At 36.7% G+C, this 23,012-nt stretch overlaps 1 protein-coding gene across 1 annotated transcript in view; it reads right to left on the bottom strand.

Moving 5' to 3' along the window:
• The window catches only part of PDSS2 (decaprenyl diphosphate synthase subunit 2), a gene marked incomplete at its 3' end in the record, with an annotated part of 118,407 nt that overhangs the window by 16,086 nt on the left and 79,309 nt on the right, over window positions 1–23,012 (bottom strand). Inside the window, exons 4-5 of the mRNA XM_080615259.1 lie at window positions 8,792–8,866; window positions 7–180 (exon numbers count right to left, since the gene is read on the bottom strand). Coding sequence (XP_080471385.1) covers window positions 7–180; window positions 8,792–8,866 — 249 coding nt within the window. The remainder of the gene's footprint in view (window positions 1–6; window positions 181–8,791; window positions 8,867–23,012) is intronic.

Raw genomic sequence — 23,012 nt, 5'->3', positions numbered from 1 at the left:
GAGTACCTTATGACTCATAGACATATGTTTTCCGTACTGAAATGCCATGTCTTGAATCTCGGCGCTGTGCTTTGCTAGCTCCATTGCAGCCTGGCAGCTCTTTGCCAACAAGGCACTATGTGACAGGAAAACCTGCTCCTTCCACGTGGATATGCAGATATCATCTGTAAGACAGTTCTCCTGAAAATGAAACAAAGGCTAACATGAAAACGCCAGAACTGCAGCTGTGTCAGCTCACACAAGTTAAGTGTGGCACAGGATAACATGACATGCAGCGAGTAACAAAACTCTGGGTGCCATGGTGCCAAAAAAAGAAGGGTATCTTTTGGGGATGAGTAGAGAAAAGTATCAGAATAAATATACTGGCAGCTTCAACAAACAACATTTCCATTTTCTGCTCAAAAAGAACAATGCAAAATACATGGAGCTGTCAACAGATCCAACACAGATCTTTTTCTTAATGACTATCATTACACTGAACATTATCAATGACTATATTCCTCATGAAGGACTGGGAAGAAAAAAAAATAAAAAGGAAAAAAAGACAACTCCTCTTCCCCAAACCCAGCCCCAACTGAGAGTACATCTGGGCTTCAGCTCCTTGCCAGTTCCCAAGAGCCAACAAACCCTGATAAAATTTAGAAGTCCCTACTATATCTCCTTTTTAGTCAAGAAAAAAAAAATAAAATTCCAAAAGGTATTAAAAGTCCTTGTTGAACTGCACTGGAAAAAACGAAGGGCTGCGATGGAGGACGTGTACCTCTTCTATTGCTGTATTAAGGATGAGGAATGACTGAAAGCATTTTAAAAAGAAAAAAACCAAGCAGCTGTGATTTAGAAATGTCAGGTATTAACTTCCCCAGGGGACTGACAGAGATCTCGGTGATGCCTCTAGTGAAATTCACCACCTTGACCGTAAGGTCAGAGACGCTCAAAACTTCTCAAAATCCTTTGTATCCAAAATACTGATTTGGATTACATTCCAAAAAGTGTTTTAATAAACACAAACCCAGTCTCTTCCCCCCAAACCCAAATTCAACTGCAGCTCCTTTGGCTCACATGGTGTTAATAATGCCACTATTCCATGAACGGATCTTCAAAGCTAGACATGACTTGTAATCTTTCTCACATACGCATGTTATTGTCACACCTTTAGGTACTCTCTAACGAGGGAAAAAAACAAAACTAGAAAAGACACAGTTGTTTTGCTTCGAAAAAGCTAAAATCAGTAATGAGAAGCTAAAGAAAAAAAATCTCAAGCATATAAACATTAAATGTTTGCAGTTTCTCAGTTCAGCTAAATCCGTAGCATACGCTAAGCCAAAAGGTATTCTTTAAAAGAGTAATGTAAAAAAGACTCTTATATAACAAGCCTTTTCCCTCAAAGTGGCGTCAATTAAATTACTAAGAAACAAGCAAGAAGTAATTCTGTGACCCTATAGTTTTCTAGCAAGGTATTATCTGTCATGAAATTGGTAACAAATGAAATAGAATCCATCCGTTCAGCTCTAATTTTCCTCCCTTATGGATATCACCCAGAAGTGCTGTGTTACAAGGGAGAGGATAATTTGAGACTAATGGAAAAAGTAGGAGAATTCTGCAATGCCAAGTAACACAGAGCTGTATCAAAATTCCTTCGCTTTCAGACATCCTATTAACTTATACAAGGAAAGTGAGGACCAGAGAAACCACATGTTTGCTATTATGCATATGATAACTTACAAAGTCAAGCCTAAACTTTCCTCGTGTTCCATCTTACTGTAGTATATTTGTTTTAATATCTTAACTCAGCCCAGAGCATGTGCAAATTCCCAGGACTGGCAAAATGTCAAAATGAGCATTTAGTTCAAGTAGTTTCCCATATATCAAGTCTCCCCCCCCCCCCCCCCCCCCCCAGATATAGATCAATTTATTTTAAATTTAAAATCAGGAGCTCTTGTAAGACGCAACACAATCTCTTACTTAACAACCAATCTGCTCAGTGAAAGAACAGTATTTACTAAAATTTGCTGGATGATGCTGAAAATTGGCAGTGATTTTTATAATTATTTGTTTTAAATCCAACCAAGACAAAAATATTCTAGAATCCTGAAACGATTATGAAGTTAAGTAAATCTTTCAGAAGACCTATAAGTTGAAAATGCTTGCTTGCTAGAGCCTTTGAGTAGCAATAGAAATGTGGACATTAACAAATGTCTACTGCAGGAACCGAAGAAGTTGGAACAGTCATTGCAATTTGATATATACATGGAAATTAATTCTATGATTTGTTACAAAACCATATTCTTCTTAAACAGGTTTGAATTTCATCACAGGACTGAAAATTATGGTACAAGTTACTGTCCACTACATGAACATTATGCAGGAGTTTCAAGCATCTAAAATGGGTATCTAAAAAAAATTGACAAAAATCTGAGGCATAGTTAAGGATATATTATTGAAATCTTAAAAACATAGGTATTGTGAATCTCTTGGTTACAGAACGAAGCCAGCTGTAAAAAAGGTATTATGCTCATATGGCTGTGCTTTAGCATAAAAGCTTGCATGCCAAAATATAGTTGATTTTAATCACAGAATGCCTTATGACCACACACCCCTAAAGCTTTTGCTGCTTAAGAAGGCAGAGGCAGACACAACCTTGCTTTAGCAAAGTTTGCCAACAATCCAAATGCCTTTTTTTTTTCCCAACCTTAAGTCTCATGTCATATATAATGTCCACCAACCATACTGCATTCTTAAAAGGGTATGTATGACAGGAGCTAAACACTATCTTAAAACATCAAGAGAAAACTGGAACTAGTTCTAGATTGCAAAGTCTGCAAAATCTGACATCATGACAACACTTATTATTTTTAGAGAAAATTTCACTTTTTTGTAAGCTTTCTTCTGTCAGCAGTAGATGACTCAAAGAATAAAATATAAAAGTGGACATTCACTGGCCTAGAAGACTCCTACCAGCCTTTCATACAAAGCCTATTCAAACACAAATTAATTCTAGCTGTAATTGCCAGTGCTCAGACCTCATTGACAAATTCTGTCACTAAGAAATGAGTCCAGATGATGATCAACCCTGATGTCGCATGCATAGCAGAAACTGGGTTAAGAACGCTGAACCCCTCACCATCCCCAGAAGAAAGCAGCCAACTCCAGACACAGTCTGGATAACGTTGGCATAGGAGTACAGGGAAAATACCCAAATCCAGCTCTGCTGGTCATCATTTCCTATAGGAAATTAACAACAGCTGGGGATGCTCCCATTTTACTAATGGCAAGGTAGGTTACCATTTTGTTAGAAAGAAATCGGCTAGCTGAATTTTTATGTTAAGCTACTTTGATAATTTAGATTGCGTTTGAAACAGTCATCTCAGGCAATGGGAAACAAAAAACTTTTAGAAAATGAAATTTGCAGGACAAAATATGCAATCATAATCATCAGGAAGGGCAGCTCTTAGTGGTGGTAACAAGGATCCCCAGTACAAAAGTGGCACTTAAAATAAATCAGTTTGATTCGTCACACCAAAGAAGATGTTTATACACAGTTCAAACTGAAAACATATTCAGGAAAATACGAACAAAAACCGTGTCTTAAAAGTGCACAGAATCATTTGCGAAACCAGAAAGGAGTGAGAGCCTTTTCTTAAAAGTGTCTTAAAAGTGCACAGAACCATTTGCGAAACCAGGAAGGAGCCAGAGCCTTTTCATTGTAAAACTTCAGCTATATATAGTTCGTAAGAGAGCCTTTATATTTTGGGGTTTGGTTTTTTTTTTTTCCATACCATGGCAGCTCTTTCTTAGTCATCTGCTATTGCACAGAACAATTAAAATGTCTCAACCACTTACATCAAACTTTAGTTTAGCTCTCAATGGGCAAATAATCCACAGAAAAAGACAGAAATATTTTTTAATACCATTTTAAAGTTTCAGATTAGGTAGTTCAAGAACTGCTATTTTACATACGTAAAATCCATTGCAACTATGAATCTTTACCAGTAGCAAGATCCTGCAAAGTGTCTTGCACATGGTTCACATAAGCTTTCAACAGATGGACTCCTGCTTGCTGAACATGACAAGGCATGTTTTATTGGTCTCTTAATAGATGTCTTCACTGCTTTTGGAGGAACAAGGGTGTTTGCAAATGGGTCAATAAAGCGTGCCACTGACTGCCTAACACTTTTATCGTGACAATGTACAAAAAGCAACACACAACTTTAAAAAAGTCTGTACACTTCTAATAAATGGAAATATCTCTCCACATCTGTTACTTTAAAATCTCCCTGGAAAAGCTTAGTATTTAAAAGAACAGAAGCAGTAAACAAACAGCATTGGCCTTCTTTCTAGCTATGGGTTTTTTTCTCCCCTCTGACATATTTACTCATTCTTTGCACAGATGCTCTTTACTCAGATTCCATATTTTATCCTTCCTTTTTGTCCTGCAACTGAAACATTTGTTAAAAGAAAAGTGAAAGCTCTGACTGTGCTGCACTGCTAAAAGGTGGTTTATGTGGCTCAAAATACATTTGATTTATCTCCTATAGTAAAATTTATAAGCAAACCCTTTAATTATAACACAGACTCAGAGCAGTCCAGTTGATGGACATGTGCAGTATCCCAAAACATTACACCTCAAAGCAGAGCTGGCGACCAAACATCAAAGAAGATTCGATACAATTCACTGCATGTAGTCAGTGCTTTGCCAGAAATAAAACTTATTTTCATGGAGAAAATCTAACTGGTCTAAACCAAAGACCTGTTAATTCACTATTTGGTAAAATGAGTACTTGCCACTAATGTATTTATTTTTTAAACTTGCTTTACATGTTAGTTACGCACAATTTTCACACGATTGCATCAAAAATGTCAAAAATGCCTGACAGCTCTTGTAGCCATCAGTGGAACGTGTTGAAAATTGTTTTGTCTTACATAACAGTCACATTCTGACACTGAGTTTTGGTAATGTAAATTTAGCATCAGATAGATACCCTGGAGGAGAGGAAAAAAAACCCCAAACAACAAAGCAGTTTCCCATAAAAGTCCCTAATACTTTAAGATGCAAGAACGGTCTTACAGGTAAATCGCAAGAGACAACGCTCAAGTCCTGCTCTTGATTCTGCTGTTTGACCTTGGGTTTTCCTCTTGTTCAGTGAACTGACAGGGATACTAAAGCATTCTTCATTAATATTCATTAAATGATCTGGTATATTAAGACAGAAGGTTTCTAAAAGCATGACAGTATTCTGTGGGTTAACAAACATTTTGGAAGCCTTCAGTCTCCTAAAAGTGGAGAACAGAGACTCAGTGCAATGTTTTTTCTGTTAAAAATAGATACCACGATCATGACTGAAGGCCAGATTAGACAACTTTCATCTTTGCACTCACTAAAGCACAAATTTTTAATCCCAAATCAGACCTAGATTTAGGAAAGAATGATGAGAACTGGGAAGAATGCCTCTGACTCACAGAATTTTGAGTTGAGAAGGGATTTAGCACAAAAAGCTGTAAAGGTTTATCACATCACCCCTTTCTAGTCCAGCTTACAGTCCAAAATATTAGCTTAATATTGCTAATGCAATGTCTTAAACCACAACAGCTATTTGATACTTTGAACATGAGTGGCAGCCCTAACCTTCAGGCTGTCTTTGCAACTGAAGCCTACACTTTGTACTTGGGATTGTCACTTCAAATAAAGATGAGAAGTTAAATAGTATCTTTATTTTCCCCATTTCACATAGATCTAATGACTCACTAGGCAGACAAGATGAAGAATAACCAAACAGCACGTACTAAAATGGGATGGCTGTAGGATTGCATGTGGTTTTACAGAAGGGAAAAAAGTACTAATGAGAGCTGTCAAATAATTATATCCATTATATGTCTTCAGGAGTAAGTAAGGTCAGTATTGTTAGGTCAAATGATTTTTTCCATTTTCCTACTGGGCCACCCAAATGAAGCAAACTGAAAGGGTTTTTTGAGGTAAACATGAACTCAGAGAAAAAAGGTTAGCTCTGCAGTAATTTTTGTATTTTTGTCTACCATCTAGGTATATCTAGCAAAGCTCAAAACAACTTGGTGCTAAATGAGTCTCTTTTATGGTAGTAAGGAGCTTTATAACAATTGCATTAAAGTCATTTAACAAATGAGGTACAGTTTTACTGCCTCAAAAAGGGAAAAGAAAAAAACAAAACAAGTGAGAAGGTATCCTTCTGCTTTTCCAAATTTAAGACATTCCTAGCAGTGAAAATGCCATTTCATCACTATGCCCTACTCTTCAAAAGAAAAGATGTTTGACATTTGAGATTTAGTTGTGGAGTAGATAGCATTTGTCTTACCTCTAGGAAATGTAGTTCAGTTTTGCTTCAGTCAAATTGCAATTAAGGATAGAGGTAAGATGCACAAAGGAAACAAATAAGACAGACCAACAAATGACTTAGTCCATTTGTCCATCTTCGCTGAAGAGATGTTCAGGACACGAACAGGACACTGCCTCAGCAGAATAGTGTGAGGAGAGCAGCAGGGATGTGCCTCATATACAACATGGAACCAAATTTCCCAGAGGACAAGATAAAAAAAATAAATTCAAGTAGATTTCAAGTAGAAGCCATACTTGCTTGTTCTAGGTCTCATCAGAAGCCAGGCACTATTGATTAAAAAGATTAAACTCCAAACACTGTAATGTAAATTTCAGTATCTATTATGACACCATACTAATTGTGTTTTGAGGTAACTGAGTGCCCCTTAGAAATGGTATGCTGTACTTTCAATTTGCCTTAGACAGACAAAGTCACTGAAGCATAATAAGTTTTATTTGTAATTGGGCCAGGGCAGCTAAACATCATGCAACTGTGCATAGCTTATCTTGCACTTCCCTTGCAATCTACACAGGTGGAGTGCTTCAGTAACTCAACAAAAAAAAAAAGACTAAGAAAAAGAATATTAGAACCTTCTGCAGTGGCAAGAACCCAAAAGAATCCACATTTCTCATTTAAACAGCAACCAAAGTTAAGATAAAATGCAGTTTCATTGTGGAGATGAACTTGCAGAGCTTTACTTCTACACACAAAGGAGTAGTTGTTTTTTAAAATACGATATATCTGGGATCTACTTGTATTTAAACCTGCCTGAATATGGAAAACAAAATTTAAAATATTCTTTGCAAACACCTCCAAGAAGTAATCTATTTTAACATACAACCCTGAGCAAAAGCACTTGGAAGCAGCCCTGGAGGCTGAAGTCTGTTTACCCATGGGTTAAACACAGCAAGTGCAGAAGGACCATCAGGTTCCCAATATCACACTGCTGCCACGCTTCCACCCAGGTTCCCTCCTGAGAGGTGCCATAGAATGGTCTGTGTGCAACGCAAGCATCTCCTGAGAAAGCCGTTATTGCTTCCCTGCTAGAGACTCCCTCCAAGGGAAGAGCTCAGCTCATTAACGTGATCATTTCCTACCTACCTGATTTCAACCAAAATGAGAGCAAGCAGCAGCAGAGAGAGAGAGAGATACTGACCATTGGAGTAGCTGGGTGCATCCTCCAAGGCCCAGCCCCTGTTAGCTGACAGCCCACTGTGGTTTGGCTGGTGCAGAGGCATCAGTGCAGGTATCTACTGTAGTGGTAACCCATGTGATCAGGGCTTCCACTACGGTATTAATCTTGCTACATACTCCAAGGTGGCAATAATAAACCAAAGCTGCAATCTAAATACACGATAAATATAAATGAACTCATATTTCTGCAACCTTCAAGCCATTTCACCTACTGAATGTGAAGATTCAGGTCTCCAAGGCAAACTAGGCATGTGAGACAATGTCACTGTGAGTATATCTACCTACCTATAGGTATTCACATATACATGCTGCTCATCAGTGAGCAAAAACTTGCTATTATAAAACCTGTAAAGGTCATGACAACTTCAGATTATGGATTTTTTGCACGTGTTAAGATACAGTCATAGCAAATGAAGGAAAGCTTTTTTACTCCAACGCCCTGCCCAAGCAAGGCTACTTCAAGAAGTGTCTCTGCAAGTTTCCTTAAATATTCTAGGAAAGACAAAAATGCCTACATCTAACTTGACCAATTTTCATTGCCAAATAGTAACACAGTATATCCATAATGGTCCTTGAAGAAATACAAGATTATTTGGTGTGAAACTCCGGCAGCTGCTGTTTTTGCCCGTGCCAACTCCTGCAATCAGTGCATGTGATTTTGGTGGAAGAGAGTACAGTGCTACAGTCTTATTCACTCTTGATTCTGGTGACTTCTGGTGGAAGAGGGTACAGGGCTACACTCTTACCATTCCAGGACAAAATTCATGCTTGTACTATCAAAACGTGAATGTTCAGAAGAAAAAAGGGCCTGATACAAGTTTGGGATGAAGCATTTTGTAAGCATCTTTGGGCTTGGAAATGAGAAACTTAACATGAAAATATCAGTGATATTCTCACCGCATTAAATACATTGTGTTTTCACACTGTAATAAGTGCCTCTAATAGAATCCTAACTAGAAACCTCTGGAATTGTTTGGAAAGCCCATAATAAGACACGGCTAAAGCTTCTGGTAATAACACATGAAATTATTTTATTAAGCACTCACAGGAATAAAACAGACCTTCCTTGAGCATTTCTAGAAACGTCCACCAGAGTTCACAGATATCATAAGAATGTTACCACTGAAACTCACTAGGACTCTCTTCCTCCCTCTCCCTCCTTAAACAGATGAGAGAGTCATCATATTCATTGTAGTCACACATGAGTATCACCAAACTTCTTAGGTATGTAAAACTACTGAAATTCTTACCTCAGATGACTTCGAGTTTTCATAATATATACCTTGAACTAAGTCACCAATAGCACTCGAAATGAGCTCCACAACCTGTAAAAGAAAAGGAGAAAAAGCCTTACATCTTTAATTATAACCAATTTTCCTAACAAAGCTACTGCCAAATTTCCAGAGAGATAAATGGTAGTAACTTTCCTTGCAGAAAGCCAGTTGTGAAAGACTGCAGGATTTTTTGGATATATTCTGCACAAGCATGACTCTCTGCTTAAACCTCTATTACAATAACACTTCTATCAAAGTTTTCAGTTAATATAAATGAAAACCAAGACTTTTTTTCCTGAAGTGTGAACTATGGAGCATATTCTCACAAGGACGTTCACAGAACTAATAAATCCCAGTTCATGAATATGAGACGGTATCTCATCTGGGCTTTGTTTTGTTTTGGTTTTTTCCTGCCAAGTAAATATTTCACAATACCTCTCATTGGGAGCTGTTAAAATTCTAATCTTTGTGGCTAATACAGAAAAGTCAGAATCCATAGAAAGGTAACCTTTCAAATGTGATCATTTGGTATTCGGGTGCCCTGGGAATGCACTGTGGATGTATTTAGTGCATGGCCTGAGGCTCAGCTGTACCACATACACTGAAAGTCTGCAACACGGGAATGTTTAAATCAGATTTATCAATCTGTATTATCTTTAGGGTTCAGACTTTTTATTTTATTCAAGCGAAGCCTAAAAATCTGAACTTGATCCAGAATGTAAAACAAGCAGTCCACAGTCTCCCTGGAACTACTGTACAATTTCAAGTCATACACATGAACTGTCTTAATTGGAACAAAATACTCAGACTTATTGTAAAATTAAATGCAGGCATTTCAAATAAGCACACCTTAAGGCTACCCCTTTAGTTGCTCTCAAAGTTTTAATTTCTTCAATGCTTAATTTCCTATGCATATGAGTCTATATCTGATTCCTCTTTTTGCTTCCTAAAATTCAACATAGTTCTTACTGAATTAAAAGGTTTAGTTTAAATTTTTATCATTCCTGTAACTGAAGACAAGAAGTCAGATGATAAAACCCCTAACGGAAAGGTACCTTAACATTTAGGCATACTCTCTTTGATAATAAAAACACATTTGTATGCTAGCTTTGAGTACCAGCAGAAAGGTTGTGTGTTTTCTTTTTTTTAAGCACTGGTTCATATACATATTCATATACACAGAGCAAGTGCTAACTTTAGAAACGGTGCTGATTAAAAGTCATGTTTTTTCTTGCAATGCATATGGGTTAATTTGCAAGACCTACAAAAACAGCTTTAAAAAAAAAAAAGGGGGGAAGAAGAAAAAGAAAATCACATTGCCCTTTTGGAAACCAGATACCAAAGAAATATTGTAGCAATATGAGCTGCAGAGGAACTGAAAGGACAATGATCCTACAGTGTTACCAGATGTGTTGAGTTATTTAAGTGGGGAACAGAGAAAATGAGGGGCTTATTTTTTTCCTTCCCCCCCCCCCTTTTTAAAAAACATCTCCCCCCCCCCCCCTTTTTTTTTAAGGTATCAGATAAGCTTTATTCCCAAATCCAGGAGGACTGAGTATCGCCAATAGGTCTATGAAAGTCTGTAACTAAATGCCCAAGATCAGATTGTATTACAGTTTATACAAGCAACATCCCAAGATTCTTCTGATGGCTAGGACACATAATACAGATCAATCACTCACTAAAAAATGTTATGGTTCGTGAAATGGTCTGAGCTCAGAGACCTACACTGGTAATATGAAGAGGAATTTACAAAGACACTGAGTCCTACTCTAAATGTCAAAGTGATAGTATGAACTTTTAACAATGCAGCTGGCTCTGGATAACTAGACCTTTTCCTCTCTTGCCTGAAACCCTAGACCAAGCAGGACCCTGTTTTGGGGTTTCTTTTTTCCATCTCTCCTCCCTCTTTTTAGTGCTACTCTGCTCTCAAAGGCAATTTTAACTGACTTAAAACAATCTCGGTGAAACATTTGTGAACAATTGTACCTCTTCCTCTTATAGTTTATAAAACATCTTAGGAGAATTACACATCCGCTATTTAGCAGAATCCATTTATTAAATACCAATTAGGACTTTAGTGACATATTGAACACTGTATGTTAGCAAGAATTTAATATTACCTCCCTTCTTTCCAAATATCTCCCTCTTTTTTTTTAATAATATTTTTCTAAAGATAAATGCAAGGCCATGAAGATCACTACCAGGAATGTAATTCCAGTTTCAAGAGCACAGTGGGATTCTTTCATGAGGCTCTGTTAATTCATCAACCCTTAATCCGATCTATGAAAAGCATCTGCTGCTTAACATCAGTGGCCTGGGGTCCTGAGTGCTGGGAAAAGCAATGAGAAATGAGGAAACCAGGTAGTTTTCCTCTGCATCCCAAACTGACACAGGGGAAGACAAATTATTACAGGTTCAGTAGTGTTCATGCAGTCAATGATACACTGAGTAGTTCTTAAGCAGCACTTTTCATCAGAAAATTTGAAAGCAATCAACAAACACTGTAAAATTTATTTCCTCCTGTTTTATATAAGGGGAAAACAGTGTCAGGGAACTAATTTTCCCCAAAATCAAGCAGCATGCCAGTGGAAGAGCAGAAAACAGTATCGCAGTTGTCTCCATTCTCATTGGTGCCTTTCTGCTTGACCAGTGCCCTGTTGCACTTGCTGATATTTCTGAGAAGCAAGTTTGAAGAGCAGGAAAGGTAGATGAAAAATCAAGTGCTTCCAACTGCTTTTCTTTTTTCCTCATTTGAAGGTTGAGCTCCATCTCAAACAAGTTCAAAGATTGGAAAAGGAAAGAAAGGATTGCCAGAATTAGTGCTTGAAAACAGCAGCATCTGAAAAGAAACCAAAGCCAACTTATTCATAATCTCTCTTCCTGCTATTTTTCCACTCCTCTACACATGTTTGAGAAGTCTGGTCCCTCTTGGGTGCTTGAGATGAGCAGGAGTAACATCATATTGAGAAAAAACAAACTTCCACTCTATTTTTCATTTTCTACTCTGCATCAGCATCTTCTAAAGCTTATTTTCTGCTCCCCCGGAGCATCCGCAGGGCTAGAAGCAGCCCAGGGGATGACCCATTACTTGCAGGTGACAAGTGCTCATGCAAATAATTTCACGCCCTTTAAACACATGTTCTGCAACAATTCTGCCAGCATTTGGTTTTTAATTTTTTTTTCTTTTTTCCTACGGAGGTGTTACTTCAACACCTTTTGTAGAGATGTGGTCTCTTCTGCTTTTAAAAGGTCAACACCAAGGCCTTCAATTTAGGATAACATGGGAAAAAGAGATGGATTGTTAAAGCAAGAATCTCTCCCACTATCTAGGCAAACTAAGTGCAACACATGATGTGAATTCTGGATACAAGCACATGATTGCTGATTCCATAGCAAGATAGAACCCATGCTCTGACCTCTCCAACTAAGGCAAATATAAAACAGTCCAGAAGATTGTGCAATGTTTCAATGCCAAAATTGCTCTGTAGGTTTGAAGATTGAAGTTTCATGAAACTTGGTGTGCCCTTTTCTGGATAGTAACTTATTTGTAGAAAATGCACAGCTTTAAATTTACTTTGAGTCTAGTTTCTCAAGCTCAGGTTTCCCTAATTCTTGACTGAACAAATAAAACAAAATGGTGGTTAATTTTCTTCGCAGTTCAGAAAATTAACTCAGGATGTTCAACCAACCACACACTGAATTTCCTCACTCCTTTTCCTGAAATCAGACTAAATCTTTCACGTATTTACTAAGGATTGACTCATCTACAGGAAAATTCAGGGTCCAGAATTCTCAAGCCATTGTGTATACATGTCGACACAAAATAGGGCCATGCGTTCATTCTCACAGGTAGAGCAGCGCATTTCTTGGCTGTAGTTGACTGCCCTGGGAAATCCATCTCTACGAAAAACAGAGGTGTATTTTAATTAAAAGTGAACTTTTAAATCTAGAACGACTGCAGGAAAATACAGATTATAAGACATTTTGGTAGAACACTTTCTTCAGAGTTAGAAAATAAGATTCAGACTCCTTCAAGCACAGTGAAAAGAATGGATTCTGGGCCCCACTTATCCTTCACAAGATTTCTAAACACCCTGGATGAAAAGAAGACATTGCTGCCATCAGTTTAGCAACTCAAGCACTTTGTTCCCTTTAGTTGTCTCTGAAATATTTTGTTTAAAGTTCACTGCAACATAACACTGCATATGTATTTTTTCCTGTTTCTCATTCTAATTTAAAAAAAAGAATGAATCTGAGCTCCATTCAATGTGTGGTGGTTTTATTTTAAATTCAGCAGCTGAAATGGAACTGATTACATAGACCACTATTTCAGAGTAGTAATACAGTCAGTGTCTCTTCAGTCTCTACTGGATATTTTCAAGGGGAACATCAGGGAAAGGATGAAGCTCTTGTGTGAAGACAGGAAACCGCACTAGGAAGAACACAGCAAGGGATGTATCTTTGTTCCTCATCCTGCCCAATTTCCATATGACAAGCTTCCTTAGCTTTGCCAAATTCCTTTCAAGGACCACAAGTAATTCTTTCCTTTCTTAGCGTTGAAACAATATTCTTTCCTCACACATCTGCTATGACAGACCCTACTTGCTGCTGAAGCATAGACTTGAAACATAGCAAGACTTCTCCATACAAATAAAGAAAATTAGACAGTCAGGAAACATTACATATACAGATAAAAGTTTCTTTCGGTTGCATTTGACTTCCCTCCCCAAACAGGTGTTAATTTTTGGAAATATTTCCACTTTCAAAAATTTAATGAAAAGTTCTTAAAATTAAAAATTCTCCTGCATTTGATGCCGAAACATTGCAACACTAGGAAGCTAAAGATGAAATTCAGTAAACAGCTGAAATCGGATTTTGACTGTTCAATAATACCTAAATAAAGGGAGCAAAAACTCTAAGGAGTTCCAAGAGCACTGTAATTCAGTTTTTTTTCCTGGTAATCTCCTCAAACATCATTAGTCATACAGGTAACTAAGTGTGCCAGCCTACAGAGTTTTTTTTAATGTGATGTTTACTGAATACTACTGGATTTGCTATTTGAAATCATCTTGAGCTTTACCATTTTCTGAAGCCATCCCTCTCTTAGCTGTAACACACAGAAGGGACTCCTCACAGCAAATTGCTTTCTAGCAAGTTTTAAACACTACTGGAAAACACATCCATGGTTTTCTTCACTCCGTCAACAATAAATTACTAGTAAAATCCAATGTGCAATGTAAACACATCACCAGACCCACTACTTGGTTAAAAGGTAATTCCTGGAAATAAAAAAAAAAAAAAAAAAGAAAACTAACCTTCAAAAGAATCAGCAGCAGTTAATTTGAATGTTGTTCAGTATTGTCAAATACCTACTTTAAGGTGAGTCTACCCTAAGGATTTTCAATAGTGTTAAGTTACCTTTTAATGCTGATGCAATACTATCCACAGAAGTGGTTTTCATTAGTATAAAGACTTTTAGTGCATAATTCAGTCATTTTCCTATCAATAACATAACCAACAGAAGAAATATAATTTTCTCTTCTCTATGTCCACATGTACCTCACACAGTCTATTAATATCTTTGCAGATCCAGTGTAGCAAATCCTTTCACTGAAGTACTCAACCAACTGTTGATGAGTGATGTAGGTTAGGGAAATATGTAATATCTTCAGCTTGACCCTTCTGGATAGGGTAATTTCATTACATATCTTTCTTCTGTACAGAACAGCGAACAAAGAAGGTATAGTGACTACAGGGTTCTGTAGCTATAAAACCCTCCTCATCAACAAATGACGCAGAAAAGCATGGCTGTCAGGTACTACATCCAGTCACACTGGTGCAGACAACCATTAAGCTGGGTATATGTTCACAAATGAATTGTGGATTAAACTGAATTAAAAAAAATAAAAGATCTGATCAGCTCCAAGTTGACAGAAATCATACCTGCAATTGGTATTAACTATTTTGCATAGACTGTATCTGAATAAACATTAATCAGAAGTAATACCATTTATCATTCGACACAGAAAATCAACAAAACAAAGCTGCAGACGTTTGTTAAACTAGCAAATCGACAACCCACTCTACCACGAGTAGCAGCAATCAGACTCCAGACTCTAAGAGAAATCCTGCTGAATTTCAAACCACTAATATTAATGACCAGTTCCAGTTCATACAAAGATTCAGTCATCCTGATGGCCAACAAGATGTCAAATATCTCAGCATTTTGTTTAAAAATACAATTAACTAGTCTACATTACTGCCATAATTCTATGCACTATCTGTATTATCGCACTGAAGCCACTCCAGATGTAAAGGCATTTTTATCAAAAATCTGACCCTGGGAAGGTTCATTTTAAAGAAAAGCTTCACAGCAGCGCAAAAAGAGAAGATATGTAATCTATTATCCTATTTACAAGACACATATATTTTAACCTCTCCTACTAGCACAATGCGTATAAACACCTGCTGGGAAGGAATGAAGGGGAGGGAGCCAAATTCTTCTCAGTGTTGCTCACTGAGAGGATGAGGCAATGGGCTCAAATTAAAACATGAAATTCCATCTGGACACTTGAAAACACTTTACTGTGAGGATATCAAACAATGGAACAGGTTGTCCAAAGGAGCTGCGAAGTCTCCATCTGTGGACATATTTAAAAGCCATCTGGACATAGTCCTGGACAACCTGCTCTAGCTGACCCTGCTTGAGCAGGAGGTTTGGACTGGATGACTTCAAGAAGTCCCTTCCAACCTCAGATGTGGCGGAAGAGGACCACAGCTGATCTTGCCTACTCACATCTGTAGCAGCAGCAACAACAATTTTTCTTGTCTTTGAAATAATAAAACCAAGGCTACAAAGCTGGTGCCAAATACTCTTTTAGGGAAGGGTTAAGTTTACTAATTGTACTGGGAATAGATGTCCTTTTACAAGCAGTTATGTTCTTGGGAATGCTAAGAAAGGCCATCCAGAAAAATTTTAAGATTTTTATCACTATTGGTAACAGCTTTGAATTGCAACTGAATCATTACAAAAACGTATTTTCACTTTTGAAAAGTGTATTCTCAGTTAAAGTTGTACTCCAAGTGGACAGCTGAGTGCATACTAACCCCAGTGACCTCCAGTCCTTCTGCAAAACCGGGTATCAACTGCCTTGTCATGAAAGTCCACCTCTAGAACCAAATTTGTTGTTAATTTGTACTAAGTCCTCACTCAAAAAAAGAAGTCTGAAATACTATTGTTAAGACAGTGTTTAATCAGAACAGATTTGATTACTTTTTAATACTACTATGCACTCTCAAAATCTTACTATGTTTAAGAAACAGACTTTAGATAAAGCCAAGAAAACAGAACTTGTGATCTTCCACTGCTTCACCTATAAAAAGAATGAAGTTGGCATGGTAAATATCACTCATGGAGGACATCACCTTCCTCAACTTTGTGAAAATTCATTTTAATTTTATAATTTGTGTATGAACTAAAGCTATTTAGCAATGAATTCTCACGTGATGGTTATTCATGGCTGTGAAAAAAAGAGCTGTAATGAACACCTCTGCTTTAAGAAACCCAGACAGTGCCAATACCTATTCTAAGCGGTGAATGAAGCAGCAGAACTGCTGGCTCTTGAGAGTCCTTTCTCACACTGTGTATTCTCATGCAGAATAAAATATCACATGCCCACAAGTTGTCATTACTTCGATTTCTTAGAATAAATGTTACTTTCTTTTGAATATCCATTTCCTACATATTCTGGCAGTGATCAGCATCTTGGATACAGTTTCTTGTTAACAGTTAAGGAAATATCAAATATAGCCACTTTTTAATGTTTGCCTCAAATCTTTGAAAGGCAACTTCTTCTTTGTAAAGTGAGGAGGTTTGCCTTTTAAAAAAATACAGTAAGAACTTTTCTTCCATAATTTGGCCTTAACATTTAATTAAATTGATTTACACACACAAACACATATGATAGGCATATATTTATCTCAAAGCTTGCAAGCACTTTCAACTCCTAAGCCATTTGTCTTCACCACTATACAACTGTCAGGTCAGTGTTATACATTAAGGGAGGAAAACAGATGGACAGACACGTCTACCCCAAATACCCAGAACACATTTGCCAGGTATAATGATTATCTTGATATCCTGAAGGACCTCTGGCTTGCCTTTCAAGAAAATCAGCTTTTTCTTCAGTTTCTTCAAATTAGTTTTCACTTTCTTCTTCACTGATGCTTGTCATCTCTGAAAAACCCTCTTGCTTTCATGTATAGGTAACATTAGTATTTTGCAGACCATTCTGTTAATTAGAATGAGACAAACAGTAGTTCTGTCAGAAAAAGAACCATTTAACCAAGTCTTAGAAGCAGCTGTGTGGTTTACCTCTGAGGAGCTCAGTATTTACCTGGAATAATAACAGATATTCGGTTTGGGAACTCAAGCAGTGAACGCTGACTTTGGTCTGCTGGGCATACCAGAGAAGCAGAAAGATGTGTCCAATTGCTACTATGTGGAAGGCAAATTCAAATGCAAGTTGAGGAAATAGTGCAGTAATTCAGAGGTAAGAACATTGTGCAAACCAGTATGAAAATCTTTAGTAGTCTATTGAAAATTCATCACAACTGAGTGGATAACTTTCCCCTGAGACTGTTTACTTGCTCAGTCCATGTAGCATTAAGACAGAATCTCAAGCACTCACAATTCTGTTCTTGATAGCTCCATGCCTCAATGCTTTTAAAATATTTTTGCAGTATATTTTTGTGAAAGAGCTTCAATGGTAGACTTGATGATTCCATGCTACCTATGATTATATATTTTGGTATCAGTCTCAATCGCAGTCCTCCCATGTTCTGCAGCAATCATTCTGCTACAAGGCACTGGTTGTAAGTCATATATGGCCTTAAGGGAAGTTGCAGAAATCACTCTTTTTGAGATCCCTCCCACCCACTTTTTTTTTTTTTTTCCCTAACTATTTTTTCATGCAGAAGAGGGAGGACAGAAAACAGATTGAAATCTAAACATAAATTTTTCCAGCAGTACCATGGGCAAGAACCACAGAAAAATAAACCCTTTCAATACAGACCTATACTAACCCCAGAGAAGTCTAGCTTTGGGGAAGCTTAACATAAGCATTAGCTTTAAAAAATGGTACAGGTGCAAAAGTCCATTAAGGTAAACGAACTATTTAAGGAATGCAATGAATAGTAACTAAAACAACATTAAGTGGTTGTAATCTCTAAACCAACATTCACTGCAGAGCAACAGAACTCTTACAGATCAAACAGAAGACTGTTGCTAACCTATTACCACAATTGCAGATTATGCCAATTTTTAGAATTTCAATTAAATTAATAAGTTAATAAATTGTGTCACTTAAACTTCTAATTTAACTTCTTAAAAAGATTACTTTTCAAACATATAACGACAGCCACTAGGATAATGAAATTTTTACAAATATTTAATTATATTATCAGTTAGAGATAGCAAAAGTGCAATAGACAAAAATGTGCAAAAGATGCAGAAAACCAAATGCTTCATATGCTCAGGTGTTAGTTTAGGAACTATAAATTAACTTAAAAAAAAAATAAAAAATGTGGGGCAATGGGAAGTGCACAGCACGCTAATCAGGAGATTCACTAGCATCATTCCACAATTTTATCATCACCATCACAAGAACCGTTACCTCTAATGACAACAGAAATGCTAGACAAGAGTTTTAAGGTCAAGTGGGAAAAATTTGATTACTAAGTATTGATTCCAATAGATTTTCACTTTTATCTCTAACATATAGGATTCCCCCCAGTGCGTATATACCTCCATCGGCTATTATAAAGATTGCCTTTTTACTACCAAATGAACTTCACATGACTGTCAACAAAACTTCAGTACAAAAATCTTATTAAAAACGCCAATGTTCAAGAACATGGGGCAGGAAAAACAATACGTCCATTAAATGGACATAAAGTTTGTTTGAATGATGATCTCCTTTTATGTTTTACTTTAAGATAAACTGAAACCAAATTTATCTCTCAGAAAGAGATGCAAATTTGTAAATTTTGTTGCACCCTAAAAATAATTATTAAAACAAGTAACAGTTTTAAGAATTGATTCATAATTATGTATGAATCACAACTCATTTCTCAGAACTGTTCTTGCATTCCCCAATAAAATATATGCTAAGTTGTATGCAAATGTTGAGAATGTATCTCAATATTTTAAGACACAGAACTGCTTATTTAGGATTGCCCAAGGAAGAGCTTTATTTTGTAATAATGCCATCAGGATGGCTACATTGTCTTACGACATTGCTGTTGTTGCCCCATTCCCGGCAATGTTCAAGGCCAGGTTGGATGGGGCCTTGAGTAACCTGGTCTAGTGGAAGGTGTCCCTGCCCATGGCAGTGTCTTGGAACTAGATGATCTTTAAGGTCCCTTCCAAACCAAACCATGCCGTGATTCTATGTTACATTAAAGATTCAAAAACATTACATTCTTCCTCAGTTTTCTTCTCCCCCTTTACCCAGACAAGAGTGTTCCTTATATGTACTTCTCCATAAATAAATTCTGAGCTCTTTAAACTTACCCACAGTTTTCAGCAGTGTCAGTTTTTTAGACACATCCATGTAGTACTCTAAAATACTAAATTAGAATAAAAATATTCAGCAATATAGATACTTTCACACTCCCAATTTAGTCCAGTAAATTATCATCAAACAGTGACTTGGGACAGTACAGCAAGACAGACATGGTAATGTACTTCAGAAAAGCTCTTTATTCTGCTTTCTAGAAAAAATTGTGGAGGTTGTTTTCCCTTCCCCTCCCCCCCCTCCAAAAGAACTGAACTTCACTATCTAACTTCATAACGTGGGTCTCAACCTAATCTGATCTCTACTTCTTATCAAATTCATGCCTCAGTGTCACCTAGCTGCTCTGTGGACTGATCATTTTAAAGGTACTTATCTCTAACAGCAGCTTGTATCAGGTAAGAAAAAGGATACATGAGCAGAAGTGAAAAGTTAAAATAATTAAAAAAAAAAAAAAAATACACACTTTGATTTGAAAATGCTTTTATCAGCAGCTTGTGTTTTTCCCTATTAACACTGCAACTGGGAGCAAACACATTACTCCTGATTCTCACCTTTTCTCCATTGTTCTTTATTCCTGCCTTCTCTCATCAATCAGCTACAGAATCTCACAAGGAAAATTCAGATTAAGGCTCTTTGTTTATTTTACGTAAAATGTAACATAAATATACTTAGTAGGATTTATGGTTAAAATTTTCCACCAGAGAAAATAACGAAGAATAGCTCTTTCAAAATAACTTTCATTGCTCTCAAAATAACTCATCTCACACTTACTTTTACCACCAAGAAGCACTTTCTACTCACCTCAAACAAAATGTAAAGAACAGTTCTAGGGGACAATAATTTGGACCTATTACAAGTCAATGGCTGCCTTTACACTGGCAAGGAGTCATTTCTTTTAAAAAGGGTATTTCTTACAGGATTCTTGATGGGACTCACTCTTCATGTCCTTTACAGTAAGTTTTTAGTTTTGAAGAAAGGACCATAAAACTGCCACTGATCCTGGGAATAATTTCTTTAGCCAACCCATGATTTCTCACTGTTTTAATACTTATAATACCTCTTTTAAAAGATTATGTTCTTCTCTTGGCATCATTCAAGGCAAAATAAAGCCTGATACAAGTACTAACTTTTTTTAATTATGCTTAAAAATTAAAATTGTATATTCTAACTTTGTCAATACTCAAAAATGTCAATTTACATCAAAAAAAGCAATGGGCATAATTCCAGAAAGGGGATGTTCTCCATATTCTTCACTGGTCAGCAAGGAACCAAGTCACTCAAGTTCAAAACAGCTTTTCCAATAGGACTAAAATTGATCAAGCAGAAGTAGAAACCGTAGTTGAAGATCAAGCAGTTCTTTTATGAAGCACAAGGTACATTCAGATTGTTGCAATAGGAAGACATAGGAAGATTTATATGACTAACTTGTTTACCAAATAGGCCTTGTGTTCACATACACATAAACAACACATTTATGCCTTTAAGAACACATAAACTTAACATAAGGAAATGCATCCAGTATATAAGTACTACATCTGTGGTATGGTTTATTTATAAACAAATAATGCTTAATAAAACAATGCTCTATAATACAGTCTTCTGGCAAAGCTCCGCATTGATAGACAAGATTCTTAAATTCAATTCCAAGCTTTCAGGCTGTAGATTTTGAAGCACTTCTGTGAATAATTTAATCACTCCAACAATAGCTCAATGAATTATAGTGGGAAAACAGTCATGCTTAAGATTTCAGTAAGAAGTACGGAGAACACTACCACTGCCTGTATTTCAGGGGTAGGATTGCTTTTTTTTCTTTTATCTTTTGCTTTGGGGGTGGGTTGGGGTTATTTTTTTGTTTGGCTGTGCTGCTTTCTGGTGATGAGGTTTCGGTTGGTTTGGTGGGGGGGTCTGTTGGTTTTTTTTTAAATACAAAAGGATGCCTTCCTACCAATTTTTGGAGTTGCAAGCAATATGTTTACATACTATTTTATCATTTTCTTTGGTCATCAGGACATTACAGTAGGCATTGCATTAAAATGCATAATTTCATCCTTCTGAAGTTTTATGTATCACTGTCTTCCAAGTACAGGAGGATCAAAACTGGTCATAATTATATCTTTATACACCTTCTCCATAGCTGCATAAGACAACTGATGATTCTAATACTCTAGGAAGCAAAAGGCTTCCAACTTATCTGTGATATACACTGAAAAAGCACATTACTTGATAATATCACAGTTAATATTCACACATAATTATAATGTCCATATCATTTATCTATCTGATAGATGACAGAATTAATGCTTATTACATTTGCTGTGTTTGCATCTGAATGCCACCAGACCAGAGTAAAGGACTTTCAAACAACAAAAGTTGCTGTTATCAGTTTCATACCAATAGCCTTGGCTAGGCAAAGCAAGATAACAAATGTTAAAGACATAGTACCTTCTCGTGGCAGCAAAGAACCAACAGTTAAACATATCATCTTACACTTTTTAATGATTTATTCACATATTTACTTAAAACTGCATATAGCCACAAGATAGTTGGGAGGTGTCCTATTTTATTAGGCAAACATGCTTTTCCATCTCTCCCACATCTACATGTTTGCGATGACTATTACAAATACCTTATTACAATCCTAGTATCAAAGCACTGCACCCTCAAAATGAGAAAACCTTTCAAAATAATACCATCATCCCACATAAACACACCCCAATCCAATAAACCAGCTCATTACCAGGCATTACTACTATTTAAGTAGCAAAAACCAAATATGCCTTTCCTTGTTAAAGGCCCACTGTTCCTAAACCCACTGCTGATACACCGTCTACTAAAAGATCCCAACCAATTCATCTTGGGACTCAATTCTGTTTTAAAATCCATGGGTTAGCAGTGTACAATCTGCTACAGGATGCAGCTCTGAAATAAGATTTTTACCCATATTATCTTCAAATGCAATTTATCACCACAATCAGCAGGCCAAGAAAAGCCACCATCCAAAATACAAAGTAGACCAAGAAATACAGAATGGATAGTTTGTATAAGGAGATCAAAACCTTAACATGAATGTATAAAAGGATTGTAAGTACATGTGATCTGATCAATCTAATGCTTTGTAGCTGTAAAAGGTTTCTGAAGAAATTACTGTTCAGTTTAAAGCTTTTATCTGAATAGATGTAGAACTCTGCCATAATTACAGAAATGCAGCATGCACACACATCTGACCTTCAGTTCTTTATTTTAAAGCACAGTCAATACCAACTTTGTAATCATAATTAATGCCCCATAAATTCACAAAGTAGAAAATGAGAATTTCTTCTGAATTCTTTCTGAATTATTTTGCATGTTCAGAAAACAAAATTTTAGATAACTTTATAATAGTACAACAGCAGAATTTAGCTTACAGGAGGCTTCCTAACTGACACTTCAAGAAATCTAGAGTCCTTGAGGCTCAGATATTAAAATAAAAACCGAAACCAAAACAAAAAACCACCCCAACCCTTCTTTTGCATAACTTCAGTAACATACAAGAAGTATGAGCATAAGTTTAAAAGAAACCCCCAAAAACACGAGCCCTGAGCCTCAAATCTTGTTAACATCATTACAGATAGATTCTA

Source organism: Psittacula echo (genome assembly GCF_963264785.1).
Source record: "Psittacula echo genome assembly, chromosome: 4".
Taxonomy (NCBI): Eukaryota; Metazoa; Chordata; class Aves; order Psittaciformes; family Psittacidae; genus Psittacula; species Psittacula echo.
The sequence above is the reverse complement of the archived record's forward strand: the minus strand, read 5'-3'. Positions and strand labels throughout refer to the sequence as shown.